Here is a 17,111-nt window from a genome sequence, read left to right on the forward strand (position 1 = left end):
CAAAAAACCGCAGCATTGCCAGATGCTAATTTATAGCGATGTAGAAAAGGGAAATTTTGTTTGGCAGAATGCTGGAGTGTTGCCATAATGGCTTAAGCGGTGCCATCAGTATGGTTACTAATCTAAAGGGGCATTAACACAAAACAATGGAATAAAAATTTCTTTTGAATACAAGTGTTATGAGCAGGATTTGTTGTTTTTTTTTTGCAATCTAGAAATACTATTAATCCATTAGAATGCAACTCATAAGGCGAACCTCCAGTTCGCTTAAATTTGCTATCTAGATGTGGTTTGACCCCAAAAACAGTAATCTGAAGCTAGTTTTTGGAATCCGTGGATCCCCTTAAACCCCGTTTACACTGTTCTTTAAATCCGGATAATTCGATTGAATAGGTCTTTCTATAATAAAATCTTATTTAAAAATCGACCTTCATCTCCTCTTCTGGCAAATTGAACCCGATTTTTGAAAATGGTTATTCAAATGGTTATTCTTTGGAAAATCGGGATTGCAAAAAAAGCGGGTTTGACGTTAAAAAGCGTGATAATCCCGCCAAAAGCGAGACAGATGGTCATCTTACACATAGCTGATGTTTTCTTCGCAAATATCGCAAAAGATGGGGATTTTTGCATAATTTATGCATAAGTGGCCGTTGTACAGTGTAATCGGTAAGCAGCATTTTTTCAGAAAGAAATTTTTAAACCCTCCGCCATACTATGGGGGTATACTAATTTCGTCATTCTGTTTATAACTCGTCGAAGTATTCGTCTAAAACCCCATAAAGTATATACATATATTCTTGATAGTCATGATATTTCAAGTCAAACCAGCCATGTCCGTCCGTCCGTCCGTCCGTCCGCCCGTCCGTCTGTCGAAAGCACGCTAACTTTCGAAGGAGTAAAGGTAGCTAGCTTGAAATTTTGCACAAATACTTCTTTTTAGTGTAGGTTGCTTGGGATTGTAAATGGGCTATATCGGTCCACGTTTTCATATAGTTGCCATATAAACCGATCTGGGATCTTGACTTCTTGAGCTAGAGGCCACAATTCTTATCCGATTTGGCTGAAATTTTTGCATGATATGTTTTATTATGACTTCCAACAAATGTGCTGAGTATGGTTGAAAGCGGTTCATAACCTGATATTGATGTCATATAAACCTATCTGGGGTCTTGACTTCTTGAGCGTCTAGAGAGCGCAAATTCCTATCCGATTTGGCTGAAATTTTGCACGACGTGTTTTGTTATGAATTTCAACAACTTTGTTAAAAAAAGTTCATATTGGTCAATAACCTGATATAGCTGCCATATAAACCGATCTGGGGTCTTGACTTCTTGAGCCACTAGAGGACGCATTTATTATCCGAATTGGCTGAAATTTTGCATGACGAGTTTTGTTATAACTTTCAACAACTGTGCTAAGAATAGTTCAAATTGGTCCATAACCTGATACAGCTGCCATATAAACCGATCTGGGGTCCTGACTTCTTGAGCCTCTAGAGGACGCAATTATTACCCGATTTGGCTGAAATTTTGCATGAGGAGTTTTGTTATGGCTTCCAACAACTGTATTAAGAATGGTTCAAATCGGTCCATAATCTGATATAGCTGCCATATTAACCGATATGGGATCTTGACTTCTTGAGCTTCTAAAGGGCGTTTTGTACAACGACTTCTCTCATGACCTCTAACATATGTGTCGAATATGGCATGAATAGCCTAATACAGTTCCCCTGTAAAACGATCTCCCTATTCTACTTCTTCAGCCCCTAAAGAACGCAATTCTTACTAGATTTGGCTGAAATTATACACAATGACTTCTACTATGGTTTCCAATATTCAGTTCAATTCAATGGTGCGAAGTGAAACATAACTTGATATTGTTCCAATAACATAGCAATTCTTTTCTTATATCATTTGTTTGCCTAAAAAGAGATACCGTGGCAAGAGCTCGTCAAATATATAAGATTCGGTCCGGCCGAACTTAGCACGCTTTTACTTGTTTATAGAAATAAAACTCGAATATTTTTGAAATTTTTATGCAAAACAAAAAGTACCCTTTAGGTCAAAAAAGTACCTTTTTAGTACTATTTAAAGTATTGTATTTTCTCCATCCGAGGCCACCGTAGCGCAGAGGTTAGCATGCCCGCCTATGACGCTGAATGCCTGGGTTCAAATCCTGGCTAGACCATCAGAAAAATTTTTCAACGGTGGTTTTCCCCTCCTAATGCTGGCAACATTTGTGAGATACTATGACATGTAAGATTTTCTCTCCAAAAAGGTGTCGCACTGCGGCACGCCGTTTGGACTCGGCTATAAAAAGGAGGCCCCTTATCATTGAGCCTAAACTTGAATCGGACAGCACTCTGTATTGATAGGTGAGAAGTTTGCCCCTGTTCCTTAATGGAATATTCATAGGCAAAATTTGTAATTTGCATTTTCCCATCCCTGTAATGGATCCCCATTGCCTCTCTCTCTTTCTCTCTCTCTCTTACAATCTAAGAGTTGCTACGAATAAAAAGGCCTAGTGTAAAAGGGAGTTTATATACAAAACAAGAGATTTGGCATATTTGTTAAAGTATGGTCCCTATCAGCCGAAAAATTGATATATGTAGCTCATATATGAATCGATTATCTTATTTGAAAAAAGTCATTCAAAGAACTTGCCAAGGCCGAGTCCGGCCGAACTTAACACGCTTTTACCTCTAGTAAATTATAAAATACACCATACAATTTATTTGTCTTACATTGTTGTAATACTACTTAATTAATATAAAATTATTTTATAATATTTTGCATATCAACATTTCGTGTTTTCAATTTGATTTTGTATATCATAATTTATATATCCCATAAGGTGACTAACAATTTTTCAATTCAATATCGAATTTTTCGCGATACTTGCGACAGAATGTTCTGGGAAAGTTGTATAAAATGCTGCGTTGCTTCCAAGGGTCGAAAACCTTCGAAAGAAAAAGGACAGAAGAGAAAATATGAACTTTAATGAACCAAATCACCCTAGAAAATGGAAACTTACCCCACCCAGACCCACTGAGGGCACAAAAGTCATTTCTATGGCATCTGTCATGTTGCCATATTTTTGCAAAATTTCATTGGTTTCGCGTGTAGCTTTGCAATTTTTCGCCTCTGTCACATCGATATTCAGATATTGGGAACACTGAAAAAAAAAAAAACGAAAAAATGATTTTATATAATTTTCTAATTTTTTTTTTTTATAAAAACAGTCTTCCTTACCACATCAATATCTGTGGAATAGCCATTCAACAGACATGTAATCAAATCCAGTTGTTCCCTTATGGTGTTATGCTCCACTATACAGGCATGCAAGGCATTCAATTCACATTCCTTTCTACCATGTTGACAATAAAGGTTTGTCACATTTGTGCTGGGATCTGTCCAAGACTTGGGAAATTGGCAATTAAACAATTCTTCATACATTGGGTGAGGGTCATAACCATTTCTATTAACTTACTCCAACTTTGCCATAGGGTATGAACACCAATTCGCTAAATTGCAGCAGACTATCATCGATCATGGCCCTATACAGTTGATTGCGTATAAAACGCATGCTATCAGGACAAAGTGTCTCATAGTAGACTTCTACTTTTAACTTATTGGGTTCTAAATCGGCCTGCAACGAAAGATATGAAAATATTTCATTTTGAAAAAATTTTAATGCAAAAAAACTTCAGAGGAAAAACTGTTTGACAAAATTTTCTATGAAAATAAAACAACCAAAATACCCCTAAATCGGACATATTTACCGACCATGGCAATAGGGGACTTAAATGAAAGGTATTTGCGAGTAGAATAGGAATCTGATATCCTAATGTGGGACCAAGTGTTTGGGGAGCCACCCGTCTCCAAAAACACTCCCCAAAGAGGAAACATTTTTGTCCATAGCAATATGGGGCTGAAATGAAAGATCTTTGGAAGTAAAGTACGATGACAATTTGGGCCTCCAAGAGAGTGGAACTCTATATTGATAGTTTTTAGGGCCCATACCCCAAACCGGACATATCTGCTGACTTTTGCAATAAGGGCTTTAAATGAAAAGGATTTGCGATTGGAAAACAAATTCGATATCCAATTTTAAAGCCAATGGCAATATGGCTGCAAATAAATGATATTTGAAAGTAGAGCACGATGCTGATTTATTTTTAGGGCTTAGTTTTTGGGGGACCCCTAAATCGGACATATAAATTTACCGATCGTGGCAACATGGAGCTCAAATTAAAGGTATTGGGGAGTACCCGCTTTCAGGACAACTTTTCTTGGGATCTATACCACCCCCTAAACTCACATTACAAGTCTTGGACTGGTGAAAAAGCTTGATATTTGGGTACCACATGTATTGAAAGAAATTCATTTAACAAACCGAATAAACGCTTGTGATATGCTCCTTAAACGCAATGAATTCGATCCGTTTTTAAAACGAATCATAACTGGACATGAAAAATGGATTGTTTACAACAACGTTAGTTGAAAACGATCATGGTCCAAGCATGGTGAACCACCATGGATATCAGCCTATCAAAGGCTGATGTCCACCAAAAGAAGGTTATGCTGTCTGTTTGGTGGGATTGAAAGGGTGTGGTATATTTTGAGCTGCTTCCAAGGAACCAAACGATTAATTCGGATGTTTACTGTCAACAATTGGACAAATTGAATACAGCCATCAAGGAGAAGCGACCAGAATTGGTCAATCGTAAAGGTGTCATATTCCACCAGGACAACGCTAGGCCGCACACATCTTTGGTCACTCGCCAAAAACTGAGTGAGCTTGGCTGGGAACTTTTGATGCATCCACCATATAGCCCTGACCTTGCACCATCAGACTACCATTTACTTCGATCTTTGCAGAACTCCTTAAATGGTAAAACTTTCGGCAATGATGAGGCTATAAAATCGCACTTGGTTCAGTTTTTTGCAGATAAAGGCCAGAAGTTCTATGAGAGTAGAATACTAAATTTGCCAGGAAGATGGCAAAAGGTTTTCGAACAAAATGGCAATTATGTATTTGATTAAAGTTCATTCTAAGTTTTATTAAAAATGCATTTACTTTCTTTTAAAAAATCCGCAATTACTTTTTGGGCAACCCAATAGTAAGAGAGAACCCTACGGTCTGCAGCCGGAATTATTTCAAGGCCAAATAAATGTAGCTCAAAACGTGGAGATAAAGTTTTGACAAAAATATCTTTTCAAATACAAATTTGACAAAATTTTCTATAGAAATAAAAATTTGTCAACATTTTTCATAGAAATAAAAATTTTACCACTTTCTATGGAAAAAAATTTTTGTGAATGCTTGAAGAAATTTCTCTAAATATATAAACCCCCCCACGTTCCATTAAGCCACAGTTGTATTTGCTGGTTGTAAATTTGTTTTTTTTTTTTTAACAATTGCCAACTTTTGCTATATATATTAGAAGAATTTGTCTATTGTCATCGCCCATTGACAGTGCATTGACAGTCTACGCCAGTTTTAGCTGACAATAGCAGATTTGCTAATACAGATAATTTAGTCTGGGTTGCCAGGGCAGATTTCATTCAATGAATTTGTATATCTGTCAATACCAAGTTCGACCTTTAACTCAATAAATTAAAACTCAGTCTTTGTGTTTTTTGTTTTGTGTGACTTTTACGTGGGAATTCTTAAAGTATTTTCGATGTTTAAAATCAAACATTTAAGCATTTGATAATCAATCACTTTTCTTTTCAATTTGTTTCCATTAATTAGACAATGTCGGGTTTTGTCCATCTCACCAGATCTCACCAGATCTCTGATGATTTCATTGCATTGTTTTGTATGTTTTTTTTTAATTTTTTCACACACTCAAAATGTATTTTTAACCAAAGTATTGAAATTCCAAATTAGCCAAGAACTCACATGAAGACCATTGATTGCAATGGACACCAAAAGATGTGCACAAAGAAATGACGCAGGCCATGATGGGACAAAAGATTTCATTTTGGCCAAGTTGGTGATTGTAGATAAGGCGCGAAATAAAGAACTTTGGAGGGAAGAAATGACTTTATGAAACACAATTTTTTATATAATGAACTTCTTTCGTTTCCAACTCCAATTGTATTGAGTTTAAAGCTTTATTGGTTGTGTGTTTGATTGTTTTCTTGTTTAAGATTCCCGCCTAAGGATTAAGTTGCGCGTGTCTTTCCACTGTGACTTGTGCGATGAAACTAATTTGAGAAATTAAACTGAAATGTAGTCCCTCACACTCATCAATCCCCCTTTAGTTGTGATATTTTTTTTTTTATTTCTCAGCGTGCTTTTGGTTCTTTATGGATTCATTTGCTCAAACAGTATTCAAGACAAAAACAAAGCAAATGTGGCAAGAAATACGGATTGTTGATATGAATGTGGAGGAATCACAATTGGACGTGGAGCTCCTCTGTCTCTCTGTATGTAAATATGGTCAAACAAAGAGCAACTACTGTATAATAGGGTGAATCGCTAAAATATGAAAAGTAACGATAACAAATTTTTGTTTTCTACAAAAAATTCTATAGAAGTTTTGTCAAAGTTTTCAAATTTTTTCACATTTTTTTGCCAGTTAGTGAGGGCGAAGATAAATTATTTCAAAATTTTTTGTTTGTTTCTCTGTCGAGACTAGCTTAATGATCGAAGATTTGTTGCAATGGAAGAGGAAGCCAGAGATAACAACAAACCATCTCATTAGGTTTAAAGCCTTCAAGGGCCATGCAGTAGGTCGTACCTATATCGAATACGGGGGTTGCCTTTTATATTTCGAGATTGGACAATCCTTGTGTTGCAATTAGCCAACTGACAGCTCTATGGTAAAGCTTGAAATTTTTTAGGTTATACGTACTCAGAACGTTTTCACATACGAGCGTTATTTGTGTTGTTTACAGTACATCAGCCAACTGGCAGCTCTATCGTAAAGTTTGACATTTTTGAGGTAATACGTACTCAGAACGTTTTGACATACGAACGCTATTTGTGTTGTTTACTTAAAAGATTCATCTCAACCAAAAAAAAAAAATGGAATTAAATCGTGAACATTTTCGAGCGATTATTTTTTACGACTTTTGACGTGGATTAACTCAACAACAGTTCATCGATGATCAATTTTTAGCGATGAGGCTCCATCAAAGACCAGTGTTTATCGATGTATGGTAAGACGAATTTCGTACAAAAGGTCGTCCAAACTCATTTGTTGTCCCAAAAACCATTGCTACTGCGCGCCATCTGATATTGCAAGATCGCCATGTGACCTATCGTGAGATTGAGACAACCCTAGGCATTAGTGGGACCAGCATACATTCAATATTGCATGAACATTTGACCCTCAAAAAGAAAAATTTTTCGCGTTGGATCCCACACAATTTGTCAATCGCTAAGAAAAAAAGCTCGTGGCGATTGGTCGAAAGAAATGCTCCAAAAATACGAAATAATTGCATATCTGAGCACTCAAAACATCGATTTGATGAGTCGCCTGCCGTATAGTCCTGACTTGGCACCGAATGACTCCTTTTTATTCCGGTACGTAAAAAATAAAAAAGAGAGGTCCACGTTTTTCGACGCCTGAAGAAGCGGTGGATGCGATCAGAATGCATGTTTTGGAATACCCCAATCAGAGTGGCAAAAGTGCTTCAACAATTGGTTTAAACGCATGCAAAAGTGTATAGATCTTAATGGGGAATATTTTGGATTTTCGATGATTAACATTTGTTTTTGTGTTCTCTAATCCCGAAACATAAAAAATGAAAACTTGTTTACGTTGTAAGCACGACACTAACCAAGTGTTGACACACTTCACACTAGAGTTCCATTTCCACCGCATGTGTTTTTCGTTGTAGTGATGGATTTGTTGCCCACATGACTACAATTGCTTCCATGGTACACAGATAAAAATAATTTTGAAAAACAACAACTTTGGTTGAAAAATCAACTACGAAATTTGTTAATTGTCCTGCAACAATTTATTTTGAATCTTGACGACAAAATTTCTTGTTGAAAGGCACTCTTTGCAATTCAACATATAATAATAACAACAATAATATATACATAAACAAGAAAAAAAACCATCTAACAGCCCGCCGAATGTTCTTTACTTCAGGTGGTGTTGTTTTTATTTTATTTTTTCGGCTAGCGCTGCTTTGTCTCGTTTGTTTTACTGCTGATCTCGGGGTTTTCTCTGTCACTCTCTCTCTCTCTCTCTACTGTTAAAAACAAATTTTAATTTGCCTGCAACATTTGTTGTGGAAAGGCACTCTTTCCAAGCCAACATATAATAACAACAACAATATATCCATAAGCAAAACAAAAAACCATCTACAAGCACACCGCATGTTCTTTGCTTCGGGTGGTGGTGTTTTTATTTTCTTTGTTCGGCTCGCGCTGCTTTGTATCGTTCGTTTTACTGCTGACCTCGGGGTTTTCTCTGACACACTCTTTCTCTCTCTCTCTCTACTGTTAAAAACAAATTTTAATAATTTTGGTGCCGCAGAGGATTGAACCCATGATCTCATGTTTGGTAGTCTTGGACGCATCCACCAACCTACCAACATCATCGTCTTTATGCTGAAATAACTCAATAAGTACTGATGGACAATAATAAGTGTCTCAATTAATTACACTAAAAAAAAGGTAAAAACCATTCAAACAAATTTTTTTCTGAATGTGAAATTCATATCTTTTCATTTTCCAAAAGAAGTTTATTGGAAGAAAATAAAATTTGTTTTGACCGACCGGGGGACACCTGTGTTTTAGGGGGCGGACCCTGAAATAATATCAACATTGGGCTAGAGCACGATTTTGTTAAAACTCTATAATGTCAAGCATTTTGAAGGTGTCGATCAAGATATTCAGGGCTACCGGTTCCCTTTCAGATCCACACTAATTTAATTTTTTGTATTGGTTATCTACATTCAAATCATATTTCAAAGCTACTACTTGGGATACTACAGGTCTTCCTGTGTCTTTCCCAATTTGAGGGTAAAAAGTGTTCACTCAAAGACCTATTATTGCTGTCCTCTTTTATCCTGATCGGCCTTCATTCATTATTTTTAATTCCTTTTTTTTTGGTAGGATGGGGGGAGGGCAATTGACCTCTGACACGTCCTTGCATTTGAATACAATATATTTATGGTCGTCCCAAATGACAGTTTGGTGTTGTTTTTATTGGCGTCCCCCCGACGCTAAGACCCAAAGGACATTTTGTGCCGTTGAAATTCATGCCCGTTTTGGAGGTTTTTGGGGTTGCCCGTAGGCACCTTGGACCAAATTCTTATAACAAATGTGTACTTAGCTTCCAATCACCTTTCATTTGATACCCATATTGTCTCAACCGGTAAATATGTCCTCTTGAGGGATTTTTGGGGGGTGAGAGGCACGTAAGACACCAAGGAATACATTTTTATTTCAGATTTGTACTCTACTTTTAAATACCTTTCATTTGATACCCATATTGCCTAAAGCGGTTAGAGTGTCCTGTTGGATGGTGTCTTTGGGGGTGGGGAACCCCCCAAGTACGTACTCTACTTTTAAATACCCCTTTTTTATATCCATGTTGCCCAAGCAGGTAAAAGTGTCCTGTGGGGAGGTGTTTTTGGGGGAGGGGGAACCCCCTGACATTTATGGTGACTTTGTAATGCCAAGTTCGTACTCTACTCTTGAATACCTTTCATTTGATACCCATTTTGTCGCAATCGGTAAACATGTCCGTTCGGTTGGGTTTTAGGATGGGGCGTCCCCCACGATTTTTGACCCCAAAAATTTTATAAAAATTTGATGTTTTTGAGGTACCATAAGGTGGCATGCACAATTTCGCTTAAATCGGTGCACCCATCTCCAAGATCTGGCGTTTTTGAGAATGGGGGTATGGAGGCGGATACCCTATTTTCACCGGGGGCTAAAACTCTACCTTCTGTGAAAATTTCATGAAAATCGTTTCAGCCGTTTTTAAGTCTATACGGAACTGACAAACAAACAAAGCGCAACAATTTCATTTTTATATAATAGATTTTTACAAAATTTAATTTCTACAGAAAATTTTATAAAAAATATATTTTATGGAAAATTTTGTCAAAATTTTATTCTAAAAGAAATTTTATCAAAAAAATTTTTTTATAAGAAATGTTATCAAAATTTTCTTTCTATATATTTTTTTTGTACAAATTTTATTTCTTTCTATGTTTTTAAATTTTATTTTCTACAAAAAATTCTGTTTGCCCTATACATCCTAATGTACATTGAACACTATGTGCATGTACAAGTATTTGGATCAATGTTCTTTCTTTTTTTTGCTTTTATGATTATTCTCCACATCCATTTGTTATATGGACATTCAGAGATGTGGGAACATGCAGCTGCTAAATCACCCGAGTTATGAGTCTTATCAGTAGTCTTAGGGGCTTAGTTTCAAAAATTTTGACTTGAGATTCGAAGATGGCGCATATTTAAACAGATTGTACAATGTCAATAAAAAATAGTGTATCAAAGGTTGGTAGACGTCAGACGTCAATATTTACACAGTGCTGCACAAAATGTGGCTCATAAGGGAGAAAACAAAAGTTAACAATACCAGTCACTTACATATTGTTGTATGTCATATAGGCTCTTTATTTTGTGACGTTTAAGATTTGATTTCATAGCTGTTGGAGATTTCTAATAAGAACCTGTAAAACTACTTGTTGTCCTAGGCTGTCCTTTACAAGAACTTCCTTTTTGTTCTGGTGCTTGGCATTCCCTATTAGGGGACTTTATGCGGTATAACCTGAAACCATGCATGAGTTTATTCGGACTCGGAAACTTGAATTGGACAGCTCTCATTGATATGTGAGAAGTTTGCCCCTGTTTCCTAATGGAATGTTCACGGGCACATTTGCATGTGATATACATTCATATATAAAGGTAGATTTTTATACCCTCCACCATAGGATGGGGGGTATACTAATTTCGTCATTCTGTTTGTAACTACTCGAAATATTCATCTGAGACCCCACAAAGTATATATATTCTTGATCGTCGCGACATTTTATGTCGATCTAGCCATGTCCGTCCGTCTATCCGTCCGTCTGTCTGTCGAAAGCACGCTAACTTTCTAAGGAGTAAAGCTAGCCGCTTGAAATTTTGCACAAATACTTCTTATTGGTGTAGGTTGGTTGGTATTGTAAATGGGTCATATCGGTCCATGTTTTGATATAGCTGCCGTATAAACCGATCTTGGGTCTTGACTTCTTGAGCCTCTAGAGGGCGCAATTCTTATCCGATTGGAATGAAATTTTGCACGACGTGTTTTGTTATTATATCCAACAACTGCGCCAATTATGGCTTACGTCGGTCCATGTTTTGATATAGCTGCCATATAAACCGATCTTGGGTCTTGACTTCTTAAGCCTCTAGAGGGCGCAATTCTTATCCGATTTGAATGAAATTTTGCACGACGTGTTTTATTATGATATCCAACAACTGTGTCAAGTATGGTTCAAATCGGTCCATAACCTGATATAGCTGTCATATAAACCGATCTTGGGTCTTGACTTCTTGAGCCTCTAGAGGGCGCAATTCTTATCCGATTTGAATGAATTTTTGCACGATATGATATCCAACAACTGTGCCAAGTATAGTTTAAATCGGTTCATAACCTGATATAGCTGTCATATAAACAGATCTGGGGACTTGACTTCTTGAGCTTCAAGAGGGCGCATTTCCTATCCGATTTGGCTGAAATTTAGCATGGCGTATTTTATTCTTACTCTCAACAACTATGTCAAATAAGGTTCAAATCGGTTGATAACCTGATATAGCTGTCATATAAACAGATCTGGCGACTTGAGTTCTTGAGCTTCTAGAGGGCGCAATTCCTATCCGATTTGGCTGAAATTTTGTACGACGGATCCTCTCATGACGATCAACATACGTGTTTATTATGGTCTGAATCGGTCTATAGCCCGATACAGCTCCCATATAAATCGATCTCTCTATCTTGAGCCCCCAAAGGGCGCAATTCTTTTTCGAATTGGCTGACATTTTACACAGTTCTCCAACATATAATATAATTGTGGTCCAAACCGGACCATATCTTGATATCGCTCTATCGTAGAGCAAATCTTTTCTTATATCCTTTTTTGCCTAAGAAGAGATGCCGGGAAAAGAACTCGACAAATGCGATCCATGGTGGAGGGTATATAAGATTCGGCCCGGCCGAACTTTGCAGGCTTTTACTTGTTTAGCTATTATCTTTTTGGCAACACTGGTTTAAACAGCTTGCGCACGTTGCGTGTTCTGTTTCAAAGTCAAAAATCTTCAGCTTGGTCTATAATTTAACCATGAATCGTCTTAAAAAGGAATATAATACGAAGTACAGGGTCAACTGGATCTTGTACTTTTTGTATGGAGTTTTATATGAAAACGCATTTTTTTAAATTTTTTAATACCCTCCACCACAGGATAGTGGTACACTGATTTCCTCATTCTGTTTGTAACACCTCGAAATATGCGTCTAAGACCCCATAAAGTATATATATTCTTGATCGTTACGACATTTTAAGTCGATCTAGCCATGCTCGTCCGTCTATCTGTCGAAAGCACGCTAACTTTCGAAGGAGTAAAGCTAGGCGCTTGAAATTTTGCACCAATACTTTTTATTAGTGTAGGTCGGTTGGGATTGTAATTGGGCCAAATCGGTCAATATTTTGATATAGCTGCCATATAAACCGATCTTGGGTCTTGACTTCCTGAGCCTCTAGATGGCTCAATTCTCATCCGATTTGGCTGAAATTTTGCACGTGATGTTTTGGTATCACTTTCAACAACTAATCATGATTCAAATCGGTTCATAACCTGATATAGCTGCCATATAAATCGATCTGGGATTTTGACTTCTTAAACCTCTAAAGGGCGCAATTTTTATCCGATTTACAGACATTTTTTACAACGAATTTTGCCATGACCTAATATGGTCCGAATCGATCTATAGCCTGATACAGCTCCCTTATAAACCGATCTTCCGATATTACTTCTTGAGCCTCTATGGGGCACAATTCTTATCTTATTTGCCTGAAATTTGGCACATTGACTTCTACTATGGTCAATATTCAACTCATTTATAGTCCGAATCGGACTAATACCTCCTCCCTAATCCTATTAACAAATGTAGCGGTGTTACCAATATTAAGTGTTATTAGGTCGTTAGTATTCAAGAACTCTGCCAGGGCTTGGCCCCGCTTTGTAGTGGTGGTACTTCCCCACGAAATATGGTAAGAGTTCTCATAGCACCCTATCAGTACCTCATTTTCTGTCTGTTTTGCTTTCCTCACCAGCCGTTGCAGCTCCGACGTGAGTGGCGGTGTCGGAGAGTCAAAAGGCAGATAAAGTGATGCCAGGTATGCTCCACCGTCTCCCTGTCTCACCACTGTTGCATCCGACGTTGACAACTCTGGTAAAAATATACAATTCAAATTTTTATGACAAATAACGCAGGTCCTCGGTTCAGTACCAGTGTTAACATAGAATAATTGTTAGTTGATATGGTTCAGTCCAGAAACTTTGTTCCGGTTCGTCCATGGCTCCTGAATTAAGGCAATATGAATCTTGCTCTTGCTGATTTTCTCCATTGTGTAGCAATTTCGCTCCGGTGGAGGTTTATCTGGGTTACCTCAATCATTGGTCCTTCAGTAAATGGGCATCTTGGGAGTAGGTGATGATCTCATCGTCTGCTTCGTGTTATTTAGACTACATTAACTTTCCTGTCACTGCAGTGTCTGATGTCATCGTTTAAGGTTCTTTGCCTAGTATAGTCTCCCGACTTTTTAGAAAGTCGTTAATGGTTCCTTCGTCGGATCCCTGTTCGTTAAGCTTTATTGGGTTTCCATTCCTTGTACTGCCTGGTGTTTCAATACTAGGATCTTTGCCTATCTTAGCCTTCCAAATCTTAAGTAAATGGGCTTCTTGGGAGTAGGTGATGATATCATCATCGGCTCCCTGTTCGTTGGGTTGCATTGAGTCTCTGTCGCTGCGCTGCCTAATGTTTCACTATTAGGATCTTTACCATCCCAGTATTCCGAATCTTTAAGTCGTCGGGTTCCTGTTTGTTAGGCTGTGTTGGGTCTCTCGCCACTGAACTGCCTGATATTTTAGTATTAGGATCATTGCTTCTCCTAGTCCTTCCAATATTTAGAGATGCCGTGATTGTCTCGATGTCGGCCCCCTGTTTGTTGGGCGGTGTTGAGTCATCTGCCACTGCAAGGCTGTCGCAGAATGAAAATTTTTGCCTATCCTAGTCTTCCCAATCTTGAAAAAGTCCGCTTTGCTCCCGTAGTGCGCCATGCCTTTAGTCGTAGCCAAACTTTTCACGCAGACTTGATCAATGTCAACCACAAAGAGAGTTCCTTCCTCCTTCTCTTCCCTGTGGAAGACCTCCCACTTCTCTGCGACAAAACCTTCGTTTTGCTTGCCCAAAAATGTACTGCCTTATCCCTTGATGAAGACCTTAGCCTTTGTAAGCTGGGGGATATCCATCTTTCTCACCAGGTCGAGCTTTGCGCCCTCCCAGGGAGCATGAATTGCTCTGACAAGCTGTTTGACGGTAACAATACATTCCGCCAACGCAAAACGCAGCGTGAAGATGTCCCCTCTAAACTCGCAGCTCATCATTTGTATGGATGGACCTTCTACCGAGTTCCACACATGTTCAAAAATCCGATCGTTAACCAGATCCTCCACTTGGGACCGATGATCTGGTGGAATCCTACCGGATGCACAGCCTATATTGATGACTGCATAAATCAGCTCATATCTGTTGTGCTTCCTTGGCACTCTGGCGTAAGAGGGCGGTTCCTTACCATTCTCAGCGACCATTTTCCCCTTCCCTGATGGCTGTGGCCTCCTTTTGGAAGTCACAGTCCTCCATGAAGAATCAGGTGGCGTGCGCACTGCCTTCGTTCCTGTTCCTACTTTGTCTACCTCCACAGGACACTGTCTGGAGTCTCCATTGCGGGATGGCTGGCTTGGTTTTCCCAGAGTACTTGAAAGCGGGGAGCTCTTTTTCTTCTTCAGTATTTTAGGAGTGTTAAGCTCTTCGGCAGTTCCGATTCTTTTTCCAGCTTCCGTAGAAGTGCCTGGAATGTCAGTTCTATCCCTTCCAGCATCCTGCACTTTTGCTTGATTACGCTGCCACATACTCCTCTGTCTCTTTCGTCGTGCACCGGATCGCTATCTCGGTCTGCTTGTGAGCTTAACAAAGCCATTGCTCACTTCTGCTGTCATACCGATGCCCTCATCTCTCGATTCGGCTGCGATGGCTGTTTCATTGACATAGTCGCTGTCTGAATCCGAGTCAGAAACACCACCTTTACTTAAAGGCCGGGGACGAACTGTGCATCTCTCTGGTTTATCCGTCTCTTCCTCATTAATTAGTCTGACGACTAGTTGTGCGCTTGAAGCATTACTCTCGACTACAGGTGCCAATGCACCCACACCTATAGGAGGGGAGCACAACATGCTGCGGTCTGACGCCACCACCGCAGATGTTGAGTCTTTGGAGTCTTTGGCCCCATAACTCTTCAAGAAGTTCACTTTTCGATTTAGTGAGTCCAGCATACAAAATAATAGCGAACATAGCATCGAACTCTTTCAAAGTGATTGGTTTCCATTCCTATGTTGGATTTGCCAAATTCCATGCACCGTTCACTTCCCTGCCTTTCCGTTTTCATTCGCATATTATGATGTACGCCATGTCTTCGGTGATGAGCGAGCGGTATATGGTTAAATTCCTTGGAATACATGTGCGGGTCGGGTATACCTTCTCATGGACCATCAAGGGGTAATTTCAGTTTGAAAATGTAAAAGGGACTCTAGGGACCTTTTCATCCGCCGGAGGGTTAAGAAAGTTCATCGCGCGCTTTTCCATTTTACGACGAAGCTCATTTTTGGCTCAATTGGTTCGTAAATATTAAAATTGTAGATTTGGGGGTAAAGATCAGTCAGAAGCATTGCAAGAGCTATCAATGCATTCAAAATAAGTCACGGTGTAATGCGGTTTATGGGCTGGTGGCATCATTGGACCGTACTTCTTCAAAGATGATGCGAATCGTAACGTAACTGTGAATGGTTAGCGCTATTGTGAGATGATATACAACTTTCCAAGATTTCATTAATTTTTCTGAATTTTATGCTTTTTATACCGTCCACCATAAGATGGGGGGTATACTAATTTCGTCATTCTGATTGTAACTACTCGAAATATTCGCCTGAGACCCTATAAAGTATATATATTCTTGATCGTCGTGAAATTTTATGTCGATCTAGCCATGTCTAGCCGCTAGCCGCTTGAAATTTTGCACAAATACTTCTTATTAGTGTAGGTCGGTTGGTATTGTAAATGGGCCATATCGGTCCATGTTTTGATATAGCTGCCATATAAACCGATCTTGGGTCTTGACTTCTTGAGCCTCTAGAGTGCGCAATTCTTATCCAATTGGGATGAAATTTTGCACGACGTGTTTTGTTCTGATATCCAACAACTGTGCCAAGTATGGTTCAAATCGGTTTATAACCTGATATAGCTGTCATATAAACCGATCTTGGTTCTTGACTTCTTGAGCCTCTAGAGTGCGCAATTCTTATCCGATTGGAATGAAATTTTGCACGACGTGTTTCGTTATTATATTCAACAACTGTGCCAAGTATGGTTAAAATCGGTCCATAACCTTATATAGCTGTCATATAAACCGACCTTGGGTCTTGACTTCTTGAGCCTATAGAGGGCGCAATTCTTACCAAATTTGAATGAATTTTGGCACGTAGTATTTTGTTATGATATTCAACAACTGTGCCAAATATGGTTCAAATCGGTTCATAACCTGATATAGCTGTCATATAAACAGATCTGGGGACTTGACTTCTTGAGCTTCAAGAGTGCGCAATTCCTATCCGATTTGGCTGAAATTTCGCAAGACGTTTTTATTGTTACTTTCAACAACTATGTCAAATAAAGTACAAGTCGGTTCATAACCTGATTTAGCTGCCATATAAACCGATCTGGGATCTTGACTTCTTGAGCCTCTAGAGGTCGCAATTATTATCCGATTTGCCTGAAATTTTGTACGACG

The 17,111-nt window shown here is 38.7% G+C and overlaps 1 protein-coding gene across 1 annotated transcript; it reads right to left on the reverse strand.

Moving 5' to 3' along the window:
- Positions 1-2,821: 2,821 nt before the first annotated feature.
- LOC106081328 (GILT-like protein 3) lies at positions 2,822-6,241 on the reverse strand. Its single transcript, XM_013243218.2, has 5 exons — positions 5,908-6,241; positions 3,490-3,648; positions 3,252-3,419; positions 3,034-3,174; positions 2,822-2,959 (listed from the first exon to the last, which is right to left on the reverse strand). Exons 1-5 carry the CDS (start codon positions 5,986-5,988, stop codon positions 2,858-2,860), a joined length of 651 nt encoding a protein of 216 aa, XP_013098672.1. The 5' UTR covers positions 5,989-6,241; the 3' UTR covers positions 2,822-2,857.
- Positions 6,242-17,111: the final 10,870 nt, after the last annotated feature.

The sequence above is a fragment of the Stomoxys calcitrans genome, chromosome 2 (assembly GCF_963082655.1).
Source record: "Stomoxys calcitrans chromosome 2, idStoCalc2.1, whole genome shotgun sequence".
Taxonomy (NCBI): Eukaryota; Metazoa; Arthropoda; class Insecta; order Diptera; family Muscidae; genus Stomoxys; species Stomoxys calcitrans.

Excerpts from the sequence above, each read along its gene's own strand:
- LOC106081328 (XM_013243218.2), bottom strand. The coding sequence starts at position 5,988 with ATGAAATCTTTTGTCCCATCATGGCCTGCGTCATTTCTTTGTGCACAT. Across the intron at positions 3,649-5,907 it reads TTGCAATCAATGGTCTTCAT|GCCGATTTAGAACCCAATAA; the intron begins GTGAGTTCTTGG and ends CTTTCGTTGCAG. Across the intron at positions 2,960-3,033 it reads CCTCAGTGGGTCTGGGTGGG|GTTTTCGACCCTTGGAAGCA; the intron begins GTAAGTTTCCAT and ends TTTCTTTCGAAG.